The sequence below is a fragment of the Ambystoma mexicanum genome, chromosome 4p, assembly GCF_040938575.1.
Source record: "Ambystoma mexicanum isolate Mex_15411 chromosome 4p, UKY_AmexF1_1, whole genome shotgun sequence".
Lineage (NCBI taxonomy): Eukaryota > Metazoa > Chordata > Amphibia > Caudata > Ambystomatidae > Ambystoma > Ambystoma mexicanum.
Genome location: NC_090927.1, coordinates 141,902,908 through 141,922,901, shown reverse-complemented (window position 1 = coordinate 141,922,901; position 19,994 = coordinate 141,902,908). Strand labels below are relative to the sequence as shown.

The window sequence follows — 19,994 nt, the reverse complement described above, 5'->3', positions numbered from 1 at the left end:
TAACATTCACAATCCTGTCTAGATGTGACACAAGCTAAGGTTAAGACTTCCAGCTAAGTGTAACTTAATACGAAGTAACCATCTTACCAACTAACGCTGCTCCACGTATTCAACTGGAAAAATATTTCCTTTTTAGTTTGGGCTATAAGCCGAGATTATTGCATTGGATCAGGGGAAGGAAGGAGAGGACATGTGAGGAGGGACACGCAGCTTGTGGGTGTTATTTGGGTATTTATCCACCCATTGACTGCTCATGGCCATTGTAATCCCTATGGCCATTTCCATTCACTACCTGCCCCTCCCCGCCCTAAACACATCCTCCTGGGATTTCTTTGAGCAAGCTCTATGGTAACATTAAACCAGTGTTTCCTCTAAGCAGTGTGCCGAGAGTTGCGGGCTTATTTGCTGTTGTAATTTACTACTGTTCAGTGGTCGAAGTGTACGAAAAGAAGTAGTGGAACTATGTTCCCTGTTGGCTTGCCCTTGCTCCCCACAAACCCCATCGCCATTTCCCCTCCCAAGCGCAATCCTAACCTCCAAACAAATGCACCTGCTGTTTAAGGGAATGTTCAATGCACTGCACTGAAGTGCAAGTTTCAGCTTCTTCCTACAATTTTATTTTGAAACAAAACCATTCCAGAACGGTTTCCTTTGAAAACAAAAGAATGGGAACAGTAAAACTTAATTAAACAAAGTAGAGGAGCACCGCTCCCAACCGCTCCTGCACACTTCGACCACTGCTATTGTTGTAATAAATGTCTTAACCAAATCTGCCTTAATACGATTGGTTATTATCTGTTCCTTGCACTGAGGTCCTGTTAAAAACCGCCACTGACAAACCCAGAAGCTATGGCTTATGCATAGGTATTAGACAGGCATTTGCTGGTATCCAGTAATCACACCAGTTTCCAGCTCGTGCAACCTTATGTGCCTAGCAAAGGCCTATCACATGCAATGGTGGATGGTGAATATTTTCATTGGAGGGATGAAAATGTTTCCCTGAATATGCAGGAGCAACTGAGCATAGCGAGGGATCCCGAAACAAACAAAGAGGGATTGGAGGGGGTTCTCCTCCGAGAAAACATTTAACATATTTGGTTAACATTGTGCATTTTAAGCATACACTCACACACAATGGTTTTATTCTCCTGTTCTTGCAAACCCTCCAGTCTACCTCTCAGCACACATCTGACAAACACACTACACTTCTACACAGCATTGCACAACAGCTCTGCCATAGGAATGCAGCTATCCCCCACGATAGAAATTCAGTCTGCTCACATAATGCCTTTTGTGATCTCACACCCTCCCGCACTACCTCAGCACCCATCCACATTCCCAACTCGACATGGGCCGTAAACAAGAACTTGGCCACCCCTACCTACCTTCGCATTGGCTCAAATGCACACACTCATTCTAACTCTCTCGGACACCTTTCCCATAGATGGACCTCTGTCCACTGAGGGCGTTCAACCAAGCACGTTGGGACCATACCAATGGTGAAAGGTGCTATACACATGACAAATACATGACAAATACATTACATACTTTCTATGAAAAGTTGGATAAAAAGCAACATGTGTTTTCTAGGGTAGCATATGAAAAAATCCAATAGATGTAAGTCATCAACATTACACAGGAGCATTTTCCATCTCTTTTTCATGATGCCTTTGCACACAATATATGCCAGCATGAAAAACATGTTCATCTTGTCTGTGCCAATAAAACTCCATGGAGGCTGCACCAATGCATGCCAGTGTTATCATATAGCAACATACTCTGTTGGTTTTACCAGTATCAAATGTCATGCCACAGTAAGAAATTATGTCTAGACTGGACCCACCCACATGCTGCCTTCTCCCTTGATGCCCAGTAAAAGATGGCATGCTACAGTAAAGAAATATGCCCAGACTGAACCCACCAATGTGGGCCAGTACCATATAGAAAAACGCATCATAATGCCTTCACCCTTGATGCCCAGTAAAAGATGCCATGCTACAGTAAAGAAATATGCCCAGACTGAACCCACCAATGTGGGCCAGTATCACATAGGAATAAACATTATACTGCTTTCACTCTTGATGCCCAGTAAAATAGGTCATGCCATAGTAAAGCAACATTTCCAGACTGGATCCAACAATATGGGCCAATACCAGTAGGAACACTCATTATGCTGCCTTCCCCCTTGTTGCCCAGTAAAATAAAGGCCATGCTACTGAATATTTGTCAAAACTGTACCAATTTGGTGTGTCCAGTTTCGACAAATATTCACCTCACCAATAGAAACAAGTCCTCCTGGCTGCTGTCCTACCACCCTCCTCTCCTAACCCCAGTAAGAGGCCTGCTGCCCAGTCGACACACACGTATTCGGATTCATCAATGATAATTCATGCAGCATTCATTCTTCATTCACACACATTCACCAACATTCATATGGGACCATTCATTCTTCACTCTGACGTTTACAAACACGCAACAGCATTCATACATCATCATTCATTCTTCATTCACTCTCCATTCCCACACACATCAGCATTCATACAGCATCATTCACTCTTCATTCACTCTCACATTACCTCCACGTCCTTCTTCCTTGTCCCAGTACCTACTTGTGAGATAGCCTTACCTCACAGGTAAAGTACTGGGCTGAGGAAGAGGGTGACTAGGGGTAATGGAGACAAACGGTAAGTAATGCCAGCATTACCACCATGCCGCTCTTCCTCATCCCATTTCTTACTTGTGAGATACATCTACCAAGTACATTCTGGGACGAGGAAGAGCAGGACTAGGACTAATGAAAATTACCAGTAAGTAGTCCCAGTATCATTCATTCTACATTCATTCACACATTCACAGACATGCATCAGCATTCATATGGCACCATTCATTCTCACATTCACACAAACGCATCAGAATTCATGTGGCAACATTCATTCTTCATTCATTTTCAGATTCACACATGCATCAGCATTCAAACGTCATCCATTCTTCATTCACTCTCACTTCCACACATGCCCCCAAACAGCATTCATACTCTGTATTCTAACACGGGCACCCAAACAACATACACTCTCTTATCCACGCACCCACTAACAAACACAAATAATTGTATAAAGGCACAAATACCTGATTTTTATTTTCTTAACTGCAGCCCCACTCCAGAATTCCGGTCCTCGCTCGACCTTGAGATGAAGGCCCTCCAAGCCCTCCACGCAGCATATAACAGGAACCAGGAAGCCGAGAGTGCTTCCTGACTTCTGCTGTAGGTGCGCGGTGGAGCCGGAGTGCTTCGATCACAACGTCCTTGTGCCCTGTATGTTCAAAGAGGCGCAATAGCGCCCCCTCGCATATTCAGGCCTGCAGTATCCCAGCCTACATCCCCAATGGGCCATGCAAGGCTGGGGAGGCAAAAGGCCCCTGGCCTTGCAGGGCTCATTGAGCATGCCCTGGGGTACTACTGAAATGTCAAAGGGAAACCACATCTCCCTTTGAGAGTTCAACCTCGGGCATGCTGCAGCTGGCGAGTGCTTAGTGTTTTCAGTAGGCTGGCTTGGCTCATTCATAATAGGGGCGGGTCGACACCCCGTTGCCCCTTATGGATGAGCCGCCCCTGATCACATACTAAAACAAAGCAGAAACTGTTGACTTTGCCAATGCTTGCTTAATATTTTCATTGACTACATTTATACAGCTTAATGCCAATCTATACTAACCTTCCATTTTGTTGCACCTAATGAGCAGCGAAGTTCAGTTCAGTGGCACTCTCCTTGCACAACAACCACCACACTCTTTTCTGGAAATGACACATTGGGAATTGTTTAAAAATTCAAAAATATCGACCAACGATGCATAAGAAACAACAATCTCAATTCCAACATGACTTCTGTAAAAATAAAAATAAAGTATATTAACCATACCTCTCAACTCTTTTGGCGGGTGCCACCAGACCTGAAAACAGCTCTTTCACCCGCCAAGCTCCTTACCCGTCTATATAAATGAATGGGCTTTCACCCGCCAAAAGGAAAATCGGGTGTTTTCACCCACCATGGAGTGACAAAACGTTGAGAGCTATGTATTAATACTAAATGAAAGCATTGGAAAATTCAATTAGCATACAGATAATTACAAATAAAATTAACTGCAAAGTAAAACATTGCAAATTCCGTCAAGATATAAATAATTCCATTCAGTGTAAGGTTGAAAAAAGAAAGGATGATTTAGTGTCTGCTAAACCTGTATGGTACTACATCAGGTCACTTTCTCTTTCACTATCTTCTACAACGCTCTACTTCAACAGCCAATCAGATAGAGCCATGATCGCCGGCACCAAAGGCACACACTTAGGGGCTCATTACAGGTTTCCCAGCATCCCACCGATAATTCTGGCGGGATACTGGGAAACTGCCCCTACCGTCTATGCCGCACGATATCCCTGTCTTACCGGGATATTACGTGTGGCGGAGACGCCAGTAAATTCCCATTCCATGGACTCCATTGGATGGGATTGCCGGAATTACCGGCAACAGTTGTACCAGTGCCGGTCATTCCGGCATTTATTTGCTGGTAGGGGCCAGATTTACCAGCAGGACCGCCACCGGAAAACTTGTGTTTCCAGGACTGGAAAAAAATCTGGTGCCGGAATTACCAGCATTTTTACCTGCAATTTCTCCACACCGTGGAACTCCTAATGAGCCTCTTAAAGTTTAACCTCTGCTGCAGTCCTTCCTATCATCCATCTCCCTCTCTACCCGTGGTGTTCCCCAGGGGTCTAACCTCTCACCCTGGCTTTTCAACCAATACCTGGCAACTCTCGCCCACTGCATTGCCATTTTCTGCTCAAATTTCCAGTGCTACGCTGACGACGCTCAACTCATCTTAGGCTGTCCTTGGCCACCTCCTCTCCCTCTCTCATCTCCGATTGCCTTACTGTCATTCAAGATTGGTGTTCCGCCAATGATCTTTGTCTGAATGCCAGCAAGACTGAGATCCTCCTCATCGGCACACCTTCTCCAACCATTCCGCTCACTCTCTGGGCGGCCTCCCTTGGCCCTCCTCCTATCCCCACCTGTGAGGCTAAGAACCTCTGGGTCATCTTTGATGCCACACTTTCCTTCTCCCCCCACATCTCTGATATATCTAAAAAGTCACATTTCCAACTGCACCTCCTCAGAGGTACCCTGCCTTTCCTCTCCTTCCCCCAGAAGCTCATGGTCTCACAAGCTCTTGTTCTCTCTAGGTTGGACTATTGTAACAGTCTCTTTCTAAATCTACCTGCCTCTACCCTCTGCAACTAATCCAGAACAGAACTGCAAGACTTGTCCTTGGCCTCAAGCCCTGGGATCGTATCTCTCCAGCTCTAAATTCTCTCCATTGGCACCCAGTGTATGCAAGGATTAAATTCAAAACCCTCTGCATTGTCCACAAGGTTTTATGGAGCCTGGGTCCAAAATTCCTCCAGCTATCCCTCCACAAATACCTCTCCTCTCGAGTTCTTCGCTCCTCTACCTCCCTCAGGGTCAGTTGTTTTTCAAAGAAACGGGCTCGGGTAGATCTTTGTCGTCGGCTGGGGCCTCCCTCTGGAACAGCCTCCCTGCCACTCTAAAACTTGAGGAGAACCATCTCCGGGCCCGAAAGCACCTCAAGACCTTCCTCTTTGCTTCTGCCTTGGACCCCCCTCACCCCTGCTGATCTGGTCTCTCTTGGCACTGTGCACCTGGCCACCCTCTGTCCTCCGGGCCCAGGTTCCCGCTCACCTTGCCACCGTCCCGCACTGCCTCTGGGCCACCCCTTGCACTGGGGTCTGTATCTGTACCCATACAGCCTCCCCTTTTTCCTTCCTGCACTTATCTGACTTATCCTGTCTGCTGCCTTAAACTCAGCACTTGCCACTTGCTGGCTGCACTACCACTTATGTTGCTTTTATTATTTATTTATTATTATTTATTCTGTTCTCCTTTTGCTCCGCACTTTCCACTTCTCCCCTCTTCCTTGCACTTTTCCCCTCCCCCTCTCCCATGCACTTGCGCGTTCTCAATGTCACTGGGCCTAGTAAGATCGTTGTTTTGTTCTCCCTTGTTCCCCTCCCTTGCCTTGTCCCACTCTGAAACTCTTTTGTATGAGCACGATAGAAATAAAATATCAATTCAGTCGTAATCATCATGCATTGCTAAGTGTACAATGTTGCATGAACTGAAAAATTAAAATGGAACGCTGGGGTAGACTTTGGGTTTTCAGCACAAAATGAATCTATACATTTTCTAAAAGGCACCAGCGTCAAACAATCACATTTTTACTGACAGCATTTAACCACTGAGAAACTTAACATGAGTTAGGAGCAAAATAACCTACAGTACAAAGGCCACAAAGGAGGACTGTTAAGGAAGTGTGTCTATTCGCCAGGACAACGTGTAAATAGCATTTGTTCTACACAATTTGCACGGACGAAGAGGGTCCGTGTAAATTGTGCAGAACGTATGTTTTTCATCCTTAACGTCCTTCCAAGTCACATGACGAGAAAGAACAGAGCGTTTCTATGTTCCCTTTGATGGGAAGTAGAAACACGTTCCCTTGCGAGAAAGGTGTTGGCTGCCACGTGGGCCCAGCCCGGTCCCCACACGCATACACACATGCACACGGAAGAGATACACGGGACGCGTGTTGCTGATACGGGGTCCCAGCGGCAACTGCCCTTCTGGGACCTCCTTTATAAAAAACACGCATGCGCGAGCCGGAACGAGGCTTGCGCATGCTCACAATCATTGCGTTCTACGCAGCATCCCTCCTTTTTCCCAAACAATGAAAACACATAAACATTAACCATAACCAAACACAACCTGAGTGCACGTGAACAGTTCTCGACCTCCTAGGAGACCGGGTCCATAATAAAGTCTTGGAACCTTGATGGGCGTTGGCGCCCCTCCCTGCTCGGGTACCTTCTGTCCTCCTCTCGGGGTGGTCCCGGTGTCCCCACAACATCTGGGGCCCCTTCATCTTCCGGTGCTGCTGCCGGATGGGGCCCTTGGGAGGACGCCTCTTCCGGCGCCCTCTGTGGTGCTTCCGGCGGGCCGGCCTCTATCCTCTTGATGTAGGATATATTTCTCGTGATCGTCCCTCTCTCGTTGGCCGCTGTGACCATAGACCCCTTTACATGAGTCACTCCTAGTGGTTGGGCTTCATACGTGAGGGATAGCTTCCCCTCCGGACGCCTGTTTCTAAACAGTACTGTGTCCCCTACTCCAATAGTCTTTTCCTGGAGGTTCCTGCGTACACTTTCCCGCTCGTTCTTGACCCTTCGTTCTAGGCGGACGCGGTTGTTGTCAATCACCCCTGGGTTGCGCCCCTCTACCTCTGGCAGCAGTCTTCTGGGGCAGCGGCTGAATAGTGCCTCGGCTGGCGCGACACCGGTGGACTGATGGGGGGGGTCGTCCGATACTCTCAGAGGAATTCAAAGAGATTCTGACGCAGTTCCCCTCCCCCATCCAGCGAAATTCTGAAGATTTTGTTGAGCGTTCTCATGAACCGCTCGGCTTCTCCGTTTGCCTTTGGCCAGAGCGGAGTGACCCTCCGGTGTTTGATGCCCCTTTCCTCCAAATATCTGGCGAATTGCTGTCCCTGGAACGGCGGGCCATTGTCGGAGCATAGTTCCGTGGGGAAACCGTGGGAGGTGAACATCTTCTCCAGTGCCAAGATGGTGTGGCCACTGGCCGTAGACTCTACCAGTTCCACCTCCGGGTACCGTGACCACTGGTCCACAACTGCCAGAAAATACATGCCTCATCCCGTAGAGCCGAAGTCGGCGTGCACTGTGCCCCACGGCTGCTCACTCCTCTCCACGGCTCTAATCGGTGGCCCTCTTTCTGCCCGACTGGCCGCCTTGAAAGGAATGCAGGCACGCACAAACTCGTCCACCCTTTGCTCCAGGTCAGGGAACCAGATTTTCAGTCTTAAGCTCGCCTTAGTCTTGGCGGCTCCTTGATGTCCTTTGTGAGCCAGTTGTAGGACCTTGGTCACTAAGGCTTGCGGGATGACAATCTGACAGCCTCGTAACAGAAGACCATCCTCTGTCACAGAGAGCTCATTGTGTGCCTTCCACAGTGCTTCGAGGTCCTTTTGAGCTCCGGCCTCTGGCCTGGCATTGTTGGTGAGGACTTCTCTCCACTCCCCGTTGTTCATTGCACCCTTGATGACCAGAAATATCTCGTCTTCCTGGGATGCATCAGCGATTTCCTGGCGTGAAAAGGCCATGGGCAGAGCCGCCTCCACGACATTGCGTACCATGTCAATGCAGTCCACCACCTCAGCTGTGTCTCGGTCGCGCCCGGCCCCTGGATGCCTGGACAGGTAATCTGCTGGGTTATGGGTGCCTGGACGATATTGCAATTTGACACCATACTTAATCAGTTACAGCATCCACCATTCGATGCGTGGGGGTGGTTTGGAGGAGGCGCCAGCCATGATTGGAATGAGTGGCTTGTGATCAGTGATGACAACAACAGGCTTTCCTAAGATATATAGCCTACAATGCTTGCAGCCCCACAGAATGGCGAGAGCCTCCCGGTCAATCTGCGAGTATGTTTTCTCGGTTTCCATGAGCACCTTGCTGGCGTATGCTATAGGGTGCATGAGTCCATGTGAGTCCGCTTGCATCAGAACTGCGACCAGTCCCACCGGGCTAGCATCAACGACAATCTCCGACTCCCTGTCTGGGCTAAAGTATGCCATAGTCTCCTGGCCGACAGTGCGTTATTGATCTCGGTGAATGACCTCTGTTCCTTGGATGTCCATTCCCACGCAGGGTCGTTTCTCGTCAATGCTCGTAAGGGCTCTGATAACGACGCCAGATCGCGAATACACCTCCCGCAGTAATTCACCATGCCAAGAAAACTTCTTATCTCAGCCGGTGATTCTGGGGGGACCACCTCACGAATGTCTTGCACCTTCTCTGGGTCGGGAGAGATGCCTCCCGCGTGGAATACAAATCCGAAGAATTCGATGCGGTCCTTGACGAACTCACACTTCTTCCTGTGTAGTGTGAGCCCTAGACTCTTGAGTCTTTCCATCGCTCGTTCCAGCCTTTTCAGGTGTTCAGATTCCGACTGGGCGAAGACCAGGTAGTCGTCTGACATGTTGATGACACCTTTTAGTCGCGCCAGGGCTCCACGGATGACGTTCTGGAAAACCTCTGCCGCTGACGAGACACCAACACTGAGTCTTTTAAATTGATATAGCCCTTCGTTGGTGGTAAAAGTCGTTATATAACGTGATTCCGGGTGGAGTTCCAGCTGGTGATACCTGGACCTTAAATCGAGCTTAGAAAACACTTTTGCCCCCTGCAGCTCACCCACTATATCGTCCAGCGTGGCCGTGAGGTGTCATTCCCTCTTTATGGCGCCATTCGGCAGCCTCATGTCCACACAGATGCGGACAGTCCCAGGTTGTTTGGCCTTGGGTGTCACCACTATGGGGGAGACCCATGGCGTTGGGCCCTCTACCCTTTCGATGATGTCCAAGTCGATGAGTGATTGGAGTTCCTTCTCCACTTGTGCCCTAAAATGGAACGGAATCCTTCTGTGCTTGAGGGCTGTGGGCCTCACGGACACATCAATGTGAAGTCTTATAGGGTCACCTTTCAGCTTGCCCACACCCTGAAAGACACTTTCGAACCGATTCAACAGGCGGTCAATGTCTCTGTGGTACACTGCCAAGGTAAAGTGTACGATATCTAGGGCCTCAGAGGCAGCGCAGCTCAACAGGGAATGCGGGCTTATATGGGTCACAAAAAATCTTGCCTTGATCTTGTTCAGTCCGTGTGAAACTGGGGCCACGAAGAATCCCTGTATTGGCAGCGGCGTTTCCCCTCCAAAAAAGTATATTCGGGCCTTGGACTCTTCAAACTTGGGAGGACCTGGGAGGGCCTCATAGTGTTCAGCTGCCAGGACGCAGACCGACGCTCCCGTGTCGATCAAAACAGGAGTTGGCACATCGCCAATGTTCATTGTGCATGTTGGTTGCCTTCTCTGCTTTGCCCCTGTGGCAATGTTTGAGATGAAAAAGACCTCTTCTTCATCTTCCTCCTCCTCGGCAATGTCCACCTCTTGCACACCTTACTCGAATGCCGACACACTCCTGAAGCGTCTGGAGTTACCCCCACTCGCCCTTGCCGGGCCTCTAGACGCCGCCACTGGAGTCGCTGCCCTACACATACTGGCATAGTGTCCGGCCATGCTACACCTTCCGCAGACTCTTGTCTTCGCAGGGCACTCCCCAGCGTGCGGCAGATCGTACCCACAGTACGGACAGGACTGTGGACTCATGGGCGATAAGCGCTGGTCTCCCTTTTCAGTCCCCAACGTGTCTTCCCCTGGGCGGGACATCCAATGGCAAAAGCATCCACACTCTTTCCTGGATGCACTGACGCGTCCATTTTCGTGCCTCTGTTCTCCGGCAGTTCATAAGCGCACCCTGTGTCCAGGATTTGCGTGAGTGTCAGGCCTGGCTCCCTAAGCACCTGCCTCGGCAACTTCCCCGAGTTGCACCCTTGTATCAACTGATTCAGCACCATCTGCTCTTCATTCACTCACCTGCAGGTACTTGCGAAGTGCCCCAGCCTTGCACGAAACTGGTCCAAGGACTCCTCACCCAGTTGCTTCTACGCACACATCACAAATCTGTCGAAGTCGACGTTCGCCATGGGGAGGAAGTGGGTCTGGAGGGCCTGTTTGACAGCATCATAAGTGACCGCCTGAAGGTTCAGCGAGTCAAATATCCTGTGGACTTCTGTGCCAGCCGAGTACACCATTGTGGCCACCTTCGCATTGTCATCAGTCTCACCGGTGGCCCTGAAAAACATCTCCAGTTTCTTCACCCACAGCAGCCATTTAGGCCCCAGTTTGGACAGTGGGCCCGATGTGTCGAATTCAGGCATGGGTGCCAGGGTGCTGCTGAGCCTGCGTGGTACTGGCATAGGGGCACCATCCTCTCCTTCCTGTTCACCCATTGTGGTGATTGGTGTGAGGGTATGAAAGAGGGGTCTGCCCTGAAAGGTGAGGCTGTGCCAGCCTAATATGTCTCTCACTGACCTTCCACTTGCTGGGAGATGAAATCAGGATCTGGTAGACCAGCGTGATGATGGGGCCTGGTTTTGCTGCAGGTAGTCCTCTAGCACGCTTGGTGTGCCATCTGCCTCCTCATAAGGCAGTAGCCACGACCCTTAGTCCACTAAGGGCCATGGAATGTCCAAAAATATATATATTTTTTGAAGATGGATCAAGGACAGTGCACGAGCACCCGTGTGGGCCGCTACCGACGTGATCCGCGTATTCAAAATGGCCACCGGCCATCTGCGTCGGGTCCGTAACCGCGTGGGGAACAAACACTTTTTCCGACATGGAATGCCCCTGGAGCAATGTTGCGTTCCTCTCCTCACGGTACCTTGTCGCCAGTGTTGGCTGCCACGTGGGCCCCCCGGTCCCCACACGCATACACACACGCACACGGAAGAGATACACGGGACGCGTGTTGCTGGTACGGGGTCCCAGCGGCAACTGCCCTTCTGGGACCTCCTTCATTCAAAACACACATGCGCAAGCCGGAACGAGGCTCGCGCATGCTCACAACCGTTGCGTACTATGCAACAAAAGGATAATAGAAAGCACCCGCCGCCTCCTTGTCATGTGACCTCCTTCTCATGTGACATTAAGTTACTTTCATGTATTTTTGCAGCGTCAGACGGAAGGAACTGGCAGGAGATGAATCCTGCATTCTGTGAGCTGCTGGTGGGGGCCAGAAGGAAACAGTGGATGGGGAACAGGGGGTCATTTAAAGGGGAATCTAATGTTGATTCATGAAACAGAAGTTGGATGGGAATGTAATGAAGAGAGAGTGTGTATAGGGTACATAGGTGACTAAAATCGGGCTGTAGAGGGAGTTGATGGCCGCCATCAGGGTGTGGATCTGGAGGGAGGGATAAGGCATCTTGGTGTGGATCTAGTGAGAGGGATGGAGCATCTGGCTGTGGATCTGGAGGGAGGGAGAAGGCATCTGGGTGTAGATCTAGTGGGAGTGATGGGGTTTCTGGGTGTGGATATGGAGGCAAGGATGGAGGCACCTGGTTGTGGATCTGGATGGAGGGAGGGAATGGGTATTTGGGTGTGGGTCTGGATGTGGATCAGTTGGGCGGATGGGGCACCTGGGTGTGGATCTGGAGGGAGAGCTGGAGGCCTCAGGGTGTGGATCTGAAGGGAGGGATGCGACATCTGGGTGTGGCTCTGGAGGGAGGGATGGGGCATCTGGAGCAAAGGATGATGCATCTGGAGGGAGACATGGGGCATCTGGATGTGGCTCTGGAGGGGGGGATGGAGGCACCTGGGTGTGGATCTTGAGGGAGGGATGGGGCATCTGGGTGTGGATCTTGAGGGAGGGATAGGGCATTTGGGTGTGGATCTGGAGGGAGGGAACATATGGGTGAGGAACTGGAGGGAGGGATGGGGTACCTGGACGCAGATCTGGAGTGAGGGATGGTGGCATTTAGGTGTGGATCTGGAGGGAGGGATGGGGCACCTGGGTGAGGAACTGGAGGGAGGGATGGGGTACCTGGATGCAGATATGGAGTGAGAGATGGAGGCATTTAGGTGTGGATCTGGAGGGAGGGATGGTGCACCTGGGCGTGGCTCTGGAGCGAGGGATGGAGGCACCTGGGTGTGGATCTGGAGGAAGGGATGGGGTATATAGGTGTGGATCTGTAGGGAGGGATGGGGCATTTGGGTGTGGATGTGGAGGGAGAGATGGGGACACCTGGGTGTGGACCTGGAGGAAGGGATGGGGGCACCTGGGTGTGGATCTGGAGGAAGGGATGGGGTATATAGGTGTGGATCTGGAGGGAGCGAAAGGGCGTTGAAGTGCAGATCTGGAGGCAGGGATGGGGCATTTGGGTGCAGACCTGGAGGAAGGGATGGGGCATCTGGGTGTGGATCTGGAGGGAGGAATGGGGCATTTGGGGTGGATCTGGAGGGAGGGATGGAACATTGGGTGCAGAACTGGAGGGAGGGGTGGGGTACCTGGGTGCAGATCTGGAGGGAGGGAAGGGCCACCTGGGTGTGGATCTGGAGGGAGGGATGGGGCATTTAGTTGTGGATCTGGAGGGAGGGAGGGATGGGGACTCCTGGGTGTGGATCTGGATGGAGGGATGGGAGCACCTGGGTGTAGATCTTGAGGAAGGTATGGACATCTGTATATGGGTGCAGGGGCATCTGGAGGGAGGGATCGGGCATCTGGGTTTGGCTCTGGAGCGAGGGATGAGGCATCTGGGTGCAGATCTGGAGTGAGGGATGGGTCATCTGGGTGTGGATCTGGAGGGAGGGATGGGGCATTTAGGTGTGGATCTGGAGGGAGGGATGCAGCATTTGGGTGTGGATCTGAAGGGTGGGATGGAGATATCTGGATGTGGATCTAGAGGGATCTGGCATCTTGGTTTGGCTCTGGAGTGAGGGATGAGGCATCTGGGTGCAGATCTGGAGTGAGGGATGGGTCATCTGGGTGTGGATCAGGTGGCAGGATGTGGCATCTGGGTGTGGATCTGCAAGCAGAGCTGAAGGCAACAGTGTGGATATGGAGGGAGGGACAAGACATCTGGGTGTGGTTCTGGAGTGAGGGATGAGGCATCTGGAGTGAGGGATGGAGCATCTGGGTGTGGCTCTAGAATGAGGGATGGAGCTTCTGGGAGCGGATATGGAGGGAGGGATGGGGCACCTGGGTGATGATCTGGAGGGAGGGATGGGGTACCTAGGTGCGGATCTGGAGGGAGGAAAGGGCCATCTGGGTGTAGATCTGGAGGGAGGATAGGGCATTTATGTGTGGATCTGCAGGGAGGGATGGGGACACCTGGGTGTGGATCTGGAGGGAGGGATGGGAGCACCTCAGTGTGGATCTTGAGGTAGGTATGACATCTGGGTATGGGTCTGGCGAGAGGGCAGGGGCATCTGGAGGGAGGGATCGGGCTTCTGGGTTTGGCTCTTGGGAGAGGGATGGGTCATCTGGTTTTGGATATGGAGGGAGAGCTGGAGGCATCAGGGTGTGGATCTGAAGGGAGTAATGCGACATCTGGGTGTGGATCTGGAGGGAGGGATGGGGCATCTGGAGCAAAGGGTGATGCATCTGGAGGGAGGCATGGGGCATCTGGATGTGGCTCTTGAGTGAGGGATGGGGCTTCTGGGTGCAGATCTGGAGGGAGGGATGGAGGCACCTGGGTGTGGATCTGCAGGGAGGGATGGGGCATCTGGGTGTGGATCTTGAGGGAGGGATGGGGCATTTGGGTGTGGATCTGGAGGGAGGGATGGAACATCTGGGTGAGGAACTAGAGGGAGGGATCGGGTACATGGATGCAGATCTGGAGTGAGGGATGGAGGCATTTAGGTGTGGCTCTGGAGCAAGGGATGGAGGCACCTGGGTGTGGATCTGGAGGAAGGGATGGGGTATATGGGTCTGGATCTGTAGGGAGGGATGGGTTATATGGGTGTGGATCTGTAGAGAGGGATGGGGCCTTTAGGTGTGGGTGTGGAGCGAGAGATGGGCTCACCTGGGTGTGGATCTGGAGGGAGGAATGGGAGCACCTGGGTGTGGATCTGGAGTTAGGTATGGGGCATCTGGGTGTGGATTTGGGGGGAGGGATGGGGCACTGGGTGCAGAACTGGAGGGAGGGATGGGTACCTAGGTGCGGATCTGGAGGGAGGAAAGGGCCATCTGGGTGTAGATCTGGAGGGAGGGATATGGCATTTATGTGTGGATCTGGAGGGAGGGATGGGGACACCCGGGTGTGGGTCTGGAGGGAGGGATGGGAGCACCTCGGTGTGGATCTTGAGGTAGGTATGACATCTGTGTATGGGTCTGGCGAGAGGGCAGGGGCATCTGGATGTGCATCTGGGGTGGAGGGATGGGACATTTGGGTGCGGATCTGGAGGGAGGGAAGAGTACCTGGGTGCATATCTGGAGGGAAGAGCCATCAGGAAGTGGATCTGGAGGGAGGCATGCAGCATTTGGGTGTGGATCTGAAGGGTGGGGTGGAGATATGTGGGTGTGGATATAGAGGTAGGTATGGGCATCTCAGTGTGGGTCTGGAGGGAGAGCTGGAGGCATCAGTGTGGATCTGGAGGGAGGGACAAGACCTATGGGTGTGGATCTGGAGCGAGCAATGAGGCATCTGGGTGTGGATCTGGAGTGAGGGATGAGGCATCTGGAGTGAGGGATGGAGCATCAGGGTGTGGCTCTAGAGGGATGGAGCTTCTGGGTGCAGATATGGAGGGAGGGATGGGGCACCTGGGTGGTGATCTGGAGGGATGGATGGGGTACCTGGGTGCGGATCATATATCTGGAGAGAGGGAAGTGCCCTCTGGGTAGATCTGAAGTGAGGGATAGGGCATTTATGTGTGGATCTGGAGGGAGGGATGGGGACACCTGGGTGTTTATCTGGAGGGAGGGATGGGAGCACCTGGGTGTGGATCTTGAGGTAGGTATGGCATCTGTATATGGGTCTGGCGAGAGTGAAGGGGCATCTGGAGGGAGGGATCGGGCATCTGGGTTTGGGTCTGGAGCAAGGGATGAGGTATCTGGTTGCTGATCTAGAGTGAGGGATGGGTCATCTGGGTGTGCATCTGAAGGGAGGGATGATGCGACATATAGGTGTGGATCTGGAGGGAGGGAGGTATGGGGCATCTGGGTGTGGATCTGGAGCGAGGGATGGACACACCTGGGTTTGGATCTGCAGGAAGGGATGGGGTATATGGGTGGGGATCTTGAAGGAGGGATGGGACATTTGGGTGAGGATCTGAAGGTAGGGATGGGACATTTGGGTGCAGATCTGGAAGTAGGGAAGGTACCTGGGTGCAGATATGGAGGAAGGGAAGAGCCATCAGGAAGTGGATCTGGAGGGAGGGATGCAACATTCGGATGTGGATCTGAAGGGAGAGAGGGAGACATCTTGGTGTGGATCTAGAGGTAGGTATGGGCATCTGGGTGTGGGTCTGGAAGGAGGAATGGGGCATTTGGGTGTGGGTCTGGATGTGGATCTGGTGGGAGTATGTAGCATCTGGGTGTGGATATGCAGGAACAGCTAGAGGCATAGAGTGTGGATCTGGAGGGAGGGATGAGACATCTGGGGGTGGTTCTGGAGCGAGCAATTGGGCATTAGAGGGATGGATGGGGCAGTTAGGTGCGGGTCTAGAAGGAGGGATGGGGCATTTGGGTGTGGATCTGGTAGGAGGGATGGGGCATCAGGTGTGGCTCTGTGTCGTACTCTGTCAGATCTGGCGTTAGTCCGGAAGACCAGTGGACTACACGCCACTTAAGAAATACAGACTTTCTTCCTGAGAGCACGGCTTGCAGGGTAATGAAACCTGTCAGGCCAAGGGCTCAGGCAAAAAGGCAGAATGCACAGCAGAGCTAGAGGGAGAAAAACAAGGCAACAAGGCAACTATTATATACCGTTGTTGATGGCAACAAACCAATCCCTCTACCCCCTCCGAGACCCACAAGCTTACCTGTGAAAATTCCTTGATTTGTGGAATACCTACTTGTGACAGAACACAAGACAACGTGGAGGAGCTGGTTTTCTTGTGGCACCTTTGAGAGTGTTCCAAGGGAAGTGTCACTGATGCCCCAAGACCAGATAAGTGGGATTACCTGACCCGGGCGGCACGAGGACGCTACTAGGGAGGTGGAAAAACAATCCCTGATAAAACAGCAAAACGTCCCAAAATCTAATGAGTTGTTCAAAGAGCAGAGCTTCCCAAAATCCAATGAGTTGTTCAAACAGCAGAGCGTCCCAAAATCCAATGAGTTGTTCAAACAGCAGAGCGTCCCAAAATCCAAAGGGTGAAGACAAACTGCAAAGTGTTCTGGTATTCCCAAAGTGTATGCAAACAGCAAGGTGTTCCCAAATGCACAAAAAGGAAACGTTTCTGAAAAAAGGCAGAGTGTTTATAAACACCTATATACAATATTTAAGAAAAGCGAAATAACAGGAATGGGTAAGGGGTGCGGAGCCAAGAGTCAGAAAGGGAGCCGGGGACCAGACATGAGGAAGGGAGTCCAAAAGCAGTCTGGTAAGAATTCCGTGGTCAAACAGCAGGGCGGATGAGAATGGCGTCAAAGCAGAATCAGCGAGCAGACAACAGAGTCAGGGAGGCAAGCAGAAGTCAGAAACCGGGTAAGCAGAGAACATAGGAACTTGCCGATAAACGCTGCTCACCGTAATACAACGGTTTAGGAGCACCGGCTTTCTGGGGGCGTGGCTAGATATAGGAAGTAAGTTTGTATGAGGCGTGGAACGCATACAAAGGAATGAGCGTTCCAAGAGCAGGCCAGGCGCAAGTCCCACTGGGAAATGTAGTGTTTTGTTTGTTTGTTTATTTTTACCGACAATGACACCGGCGTTGATGTAATCGCCAGGACAAGCGCCACAGGCTCCCCCCCCTGGCATGAGAATGTCGTAGGAAACCGGGGGGCATGACACTCTGGAGCGAGGGATGGAGGCACCTGGGTATGGATCTGGAGGAAGGGGTGGGGTATATGGGTGTGGGGAGGGATGGGGCATTAAGGTGTGGTCGAGGATGGAGGGGTAGGGACTCCTGGGTGTGGATCTGGAGGGAGGGATGGAAGCACCTGGGTGTGGGTCTTGAGGTAGGTATGGGCATCTGGATGTGGAACTGGAGGAAGGGATGGGGTATATGAGTGTTGATCTGGAATGAAGGATAGGGCTAGGTGAAGATCTGGAGGGAGGGATGGGGCATTTGGGTGAAGATCTGGAGTGAGGGATGGGACATCTGGGTGTAGATCTGGAGGAGGGGATGGGGCATCTGGGTGTGGATCTGGAGGGAGGGATGAGGCATGTGGGTGTGGATCTGTATGGACGGATGGGGCATCTCAGTGTGGATCTGGAGGGAGAGATGTGGCATCTGGGTGTGGATCTGGAGGGAGGGATAGAGGCACCTGGGTGTGGATCTGAAGGGAGGGAGGGATAGAGGCACCTGGGTGTGGATCTGGAGGAAGGGATGAGGCATCTGGGTTTGGATCTGGAGGGAGGGATTTGGCATTTGGGAGTGGATCTGGAGGGAGGGATGAAACATTTGTGGATTGGGAGAGAGGGATGGAACATTTGTGTGCAGAGCTGGAGGGAAGGAGGGATGGGGTACCTGGGTGCGGATCTAGAGGGAGGGAATGGCCATCTGGGTGTGGATTTGGAGGGAGGGATTCAGCATTTAGGTGTGAATCTGGACTGAGCGATGGGGACACCTGGGTGTGGATCTGGTGCAGGGATGGGAGCACCTGGGTGTGGATCTTGAGGTAGGTATGGATATCTGTGTATGGGTCTGGCAAGAGGGCTGGCAAGAGGGCAGGGGCATCTGGATGTGGATCTGGAGCGTGGGATGGGGCACCTGGGTTTTGCTCTGGAGCTAGGGATGAGGCATCTGGGTGCTGATCTAGAGGGAGGGATGGTGCATTTGGGAGTGGATCTGGAGGGAGGGGATGGGACATTTGGATGCGGATCTGGAAGGAGGGATGGGTCATTTGGGTGCAGATCTGGAAGGGTGCTTATGGTCTATGGGGTTTTTCTCACCCTCATAGAAATCATCTTTTTACATGTGTGGTGCACAGCCCCTCCGTGCCGTACCACAGGGGTGTCCTAGCGACCCCCAAACATAGACTCCAGGCCCTGGGACTGACTACTGTCACCCAGGGCATGTAAAGTCACCATTGACTTTACTAGTCAATTCTTGTGAACAAAACCAGTACAACCTATCTTACTATGGAGGTACTGGGAAGGGTTCATAGTTTTTCCCTAGTGTTCATTTTCGAGGGGGTACCGTACAGTCCCTCTCTCAAAAGTTTCTGGCTGGTGGCAGTGGTTACTACTGTAAATATTCGACCACGAATATTTCCCTATGGGAATTTCCCATCGTTCGAGGCTACCACTTTTACTGACAGCCTCTAACATACTGCCGGTTTATTTTAATATTAACTTTACTCCGGTAGGTTTTTATTGCCAGATCTTTGATTATAATTCTTTCTCGTGTCTTTCTCTATACTCCTAACCCAGGTCGGGAACCTTTGGTTGTCCTTTTGGCTCGGCACCACTGAGTCTGGGGTAGACAGGATGTGTGGGAGGGGGAATAGGCACCCTGGACAGGGTTGCCTACGCAACCCAAGTCGCACTCTGCCCTGATAGGCTGGGGGGTTCTCCCGCCAGGAGAGCCACCCCACTGTGTGAGTGACAGCTAGGCTGTATGAATGGGGGTCTTGCTGCATAAAAGCAGGGTCCTGAGGACTGGAGGACAAGACGTCGCCACTGGAACTAAGAAGCTGAAGAGGAGAGAAGCCAAAGACATCTGCAATGACTGAACCACCGGTGAAACCCTGCTGCAGATCCTCATCACTTTTCTCCAACGACTCGAGAGAAGATTTTCACCTGCAAGAGTCTTCTTCCCTTGAGCTGGTGGGGCCAACCAGTTCGCCAATCGCCTTCCAGGACCTGCCTTGGTCGAATCGCCAGTGCCAAGCACTAGGAGACCGTATAGCCAGGCACCCGTCCAGCACGACCACGATTTAAAGGAGCGTACCTTTTATTCGTTTGGCAGCACCGCAGCTGGTTTCATCCCTGGGCATTGCAGTAACTCGAACCTTCCTCCATGACGAGAGCCTCTCTTCTTCTGCTGGATCTCCCGAACTGCAGGAACTGCCAGGGACTACCGCCACCGCAGGAGCCTCTTCCACTTTTAAGGTACATTGTTGGGTTCTGCTAAAGGTGTTTTTAAATCCTTTACTTACCTACTGGGTTGGCCGCCCCTATCATCTAACATTGTCTTTCACATTCTGCAACCGCCTTTTCGAATCGTTAAACAAAGACTTGACTGCAGCTACTAGAACATTTTGCTCCTGGGCACTTTGCCCTGTACCACTGACTCTGGCACAGGCCTATTGACTCTGGGTAAATCTGTTACAACTGC

The 19,994-nt window shown here is 51.8% G+C and overlaps 1 protein-coding gene across 3 annotated transcripts in view; it reads right to left on the bottom strand.

The window, feature by feature from the left end:
- The window catches only part of LOC138453079 (interferon-induced very large GTPase 1-like), a 213,228-nt gene that overhangs the window by 19,943 nt on the left and 173,291 nt on the right, over positions 1-19,994 (bottom strand). The window contains exon 1 of one of the 3 annotated variants that reach the window (XM_069605585.1): positions 3,714-4,054. The exons of the other annotated variants lie outside the window; for them this stretch is intronic. Coding sequence (XP_069461686.1) covers positions 3,714-3,720 — 7 coding nt within the window. The 5' untranslated portion in view covers positions 3,721-4,054. Of the gene's footprint in view, positions 1-3,713; positions 4,055-19,994 lie in introns of those variants that run through there. 3 annotated transcript variants of the gene reach the window in all.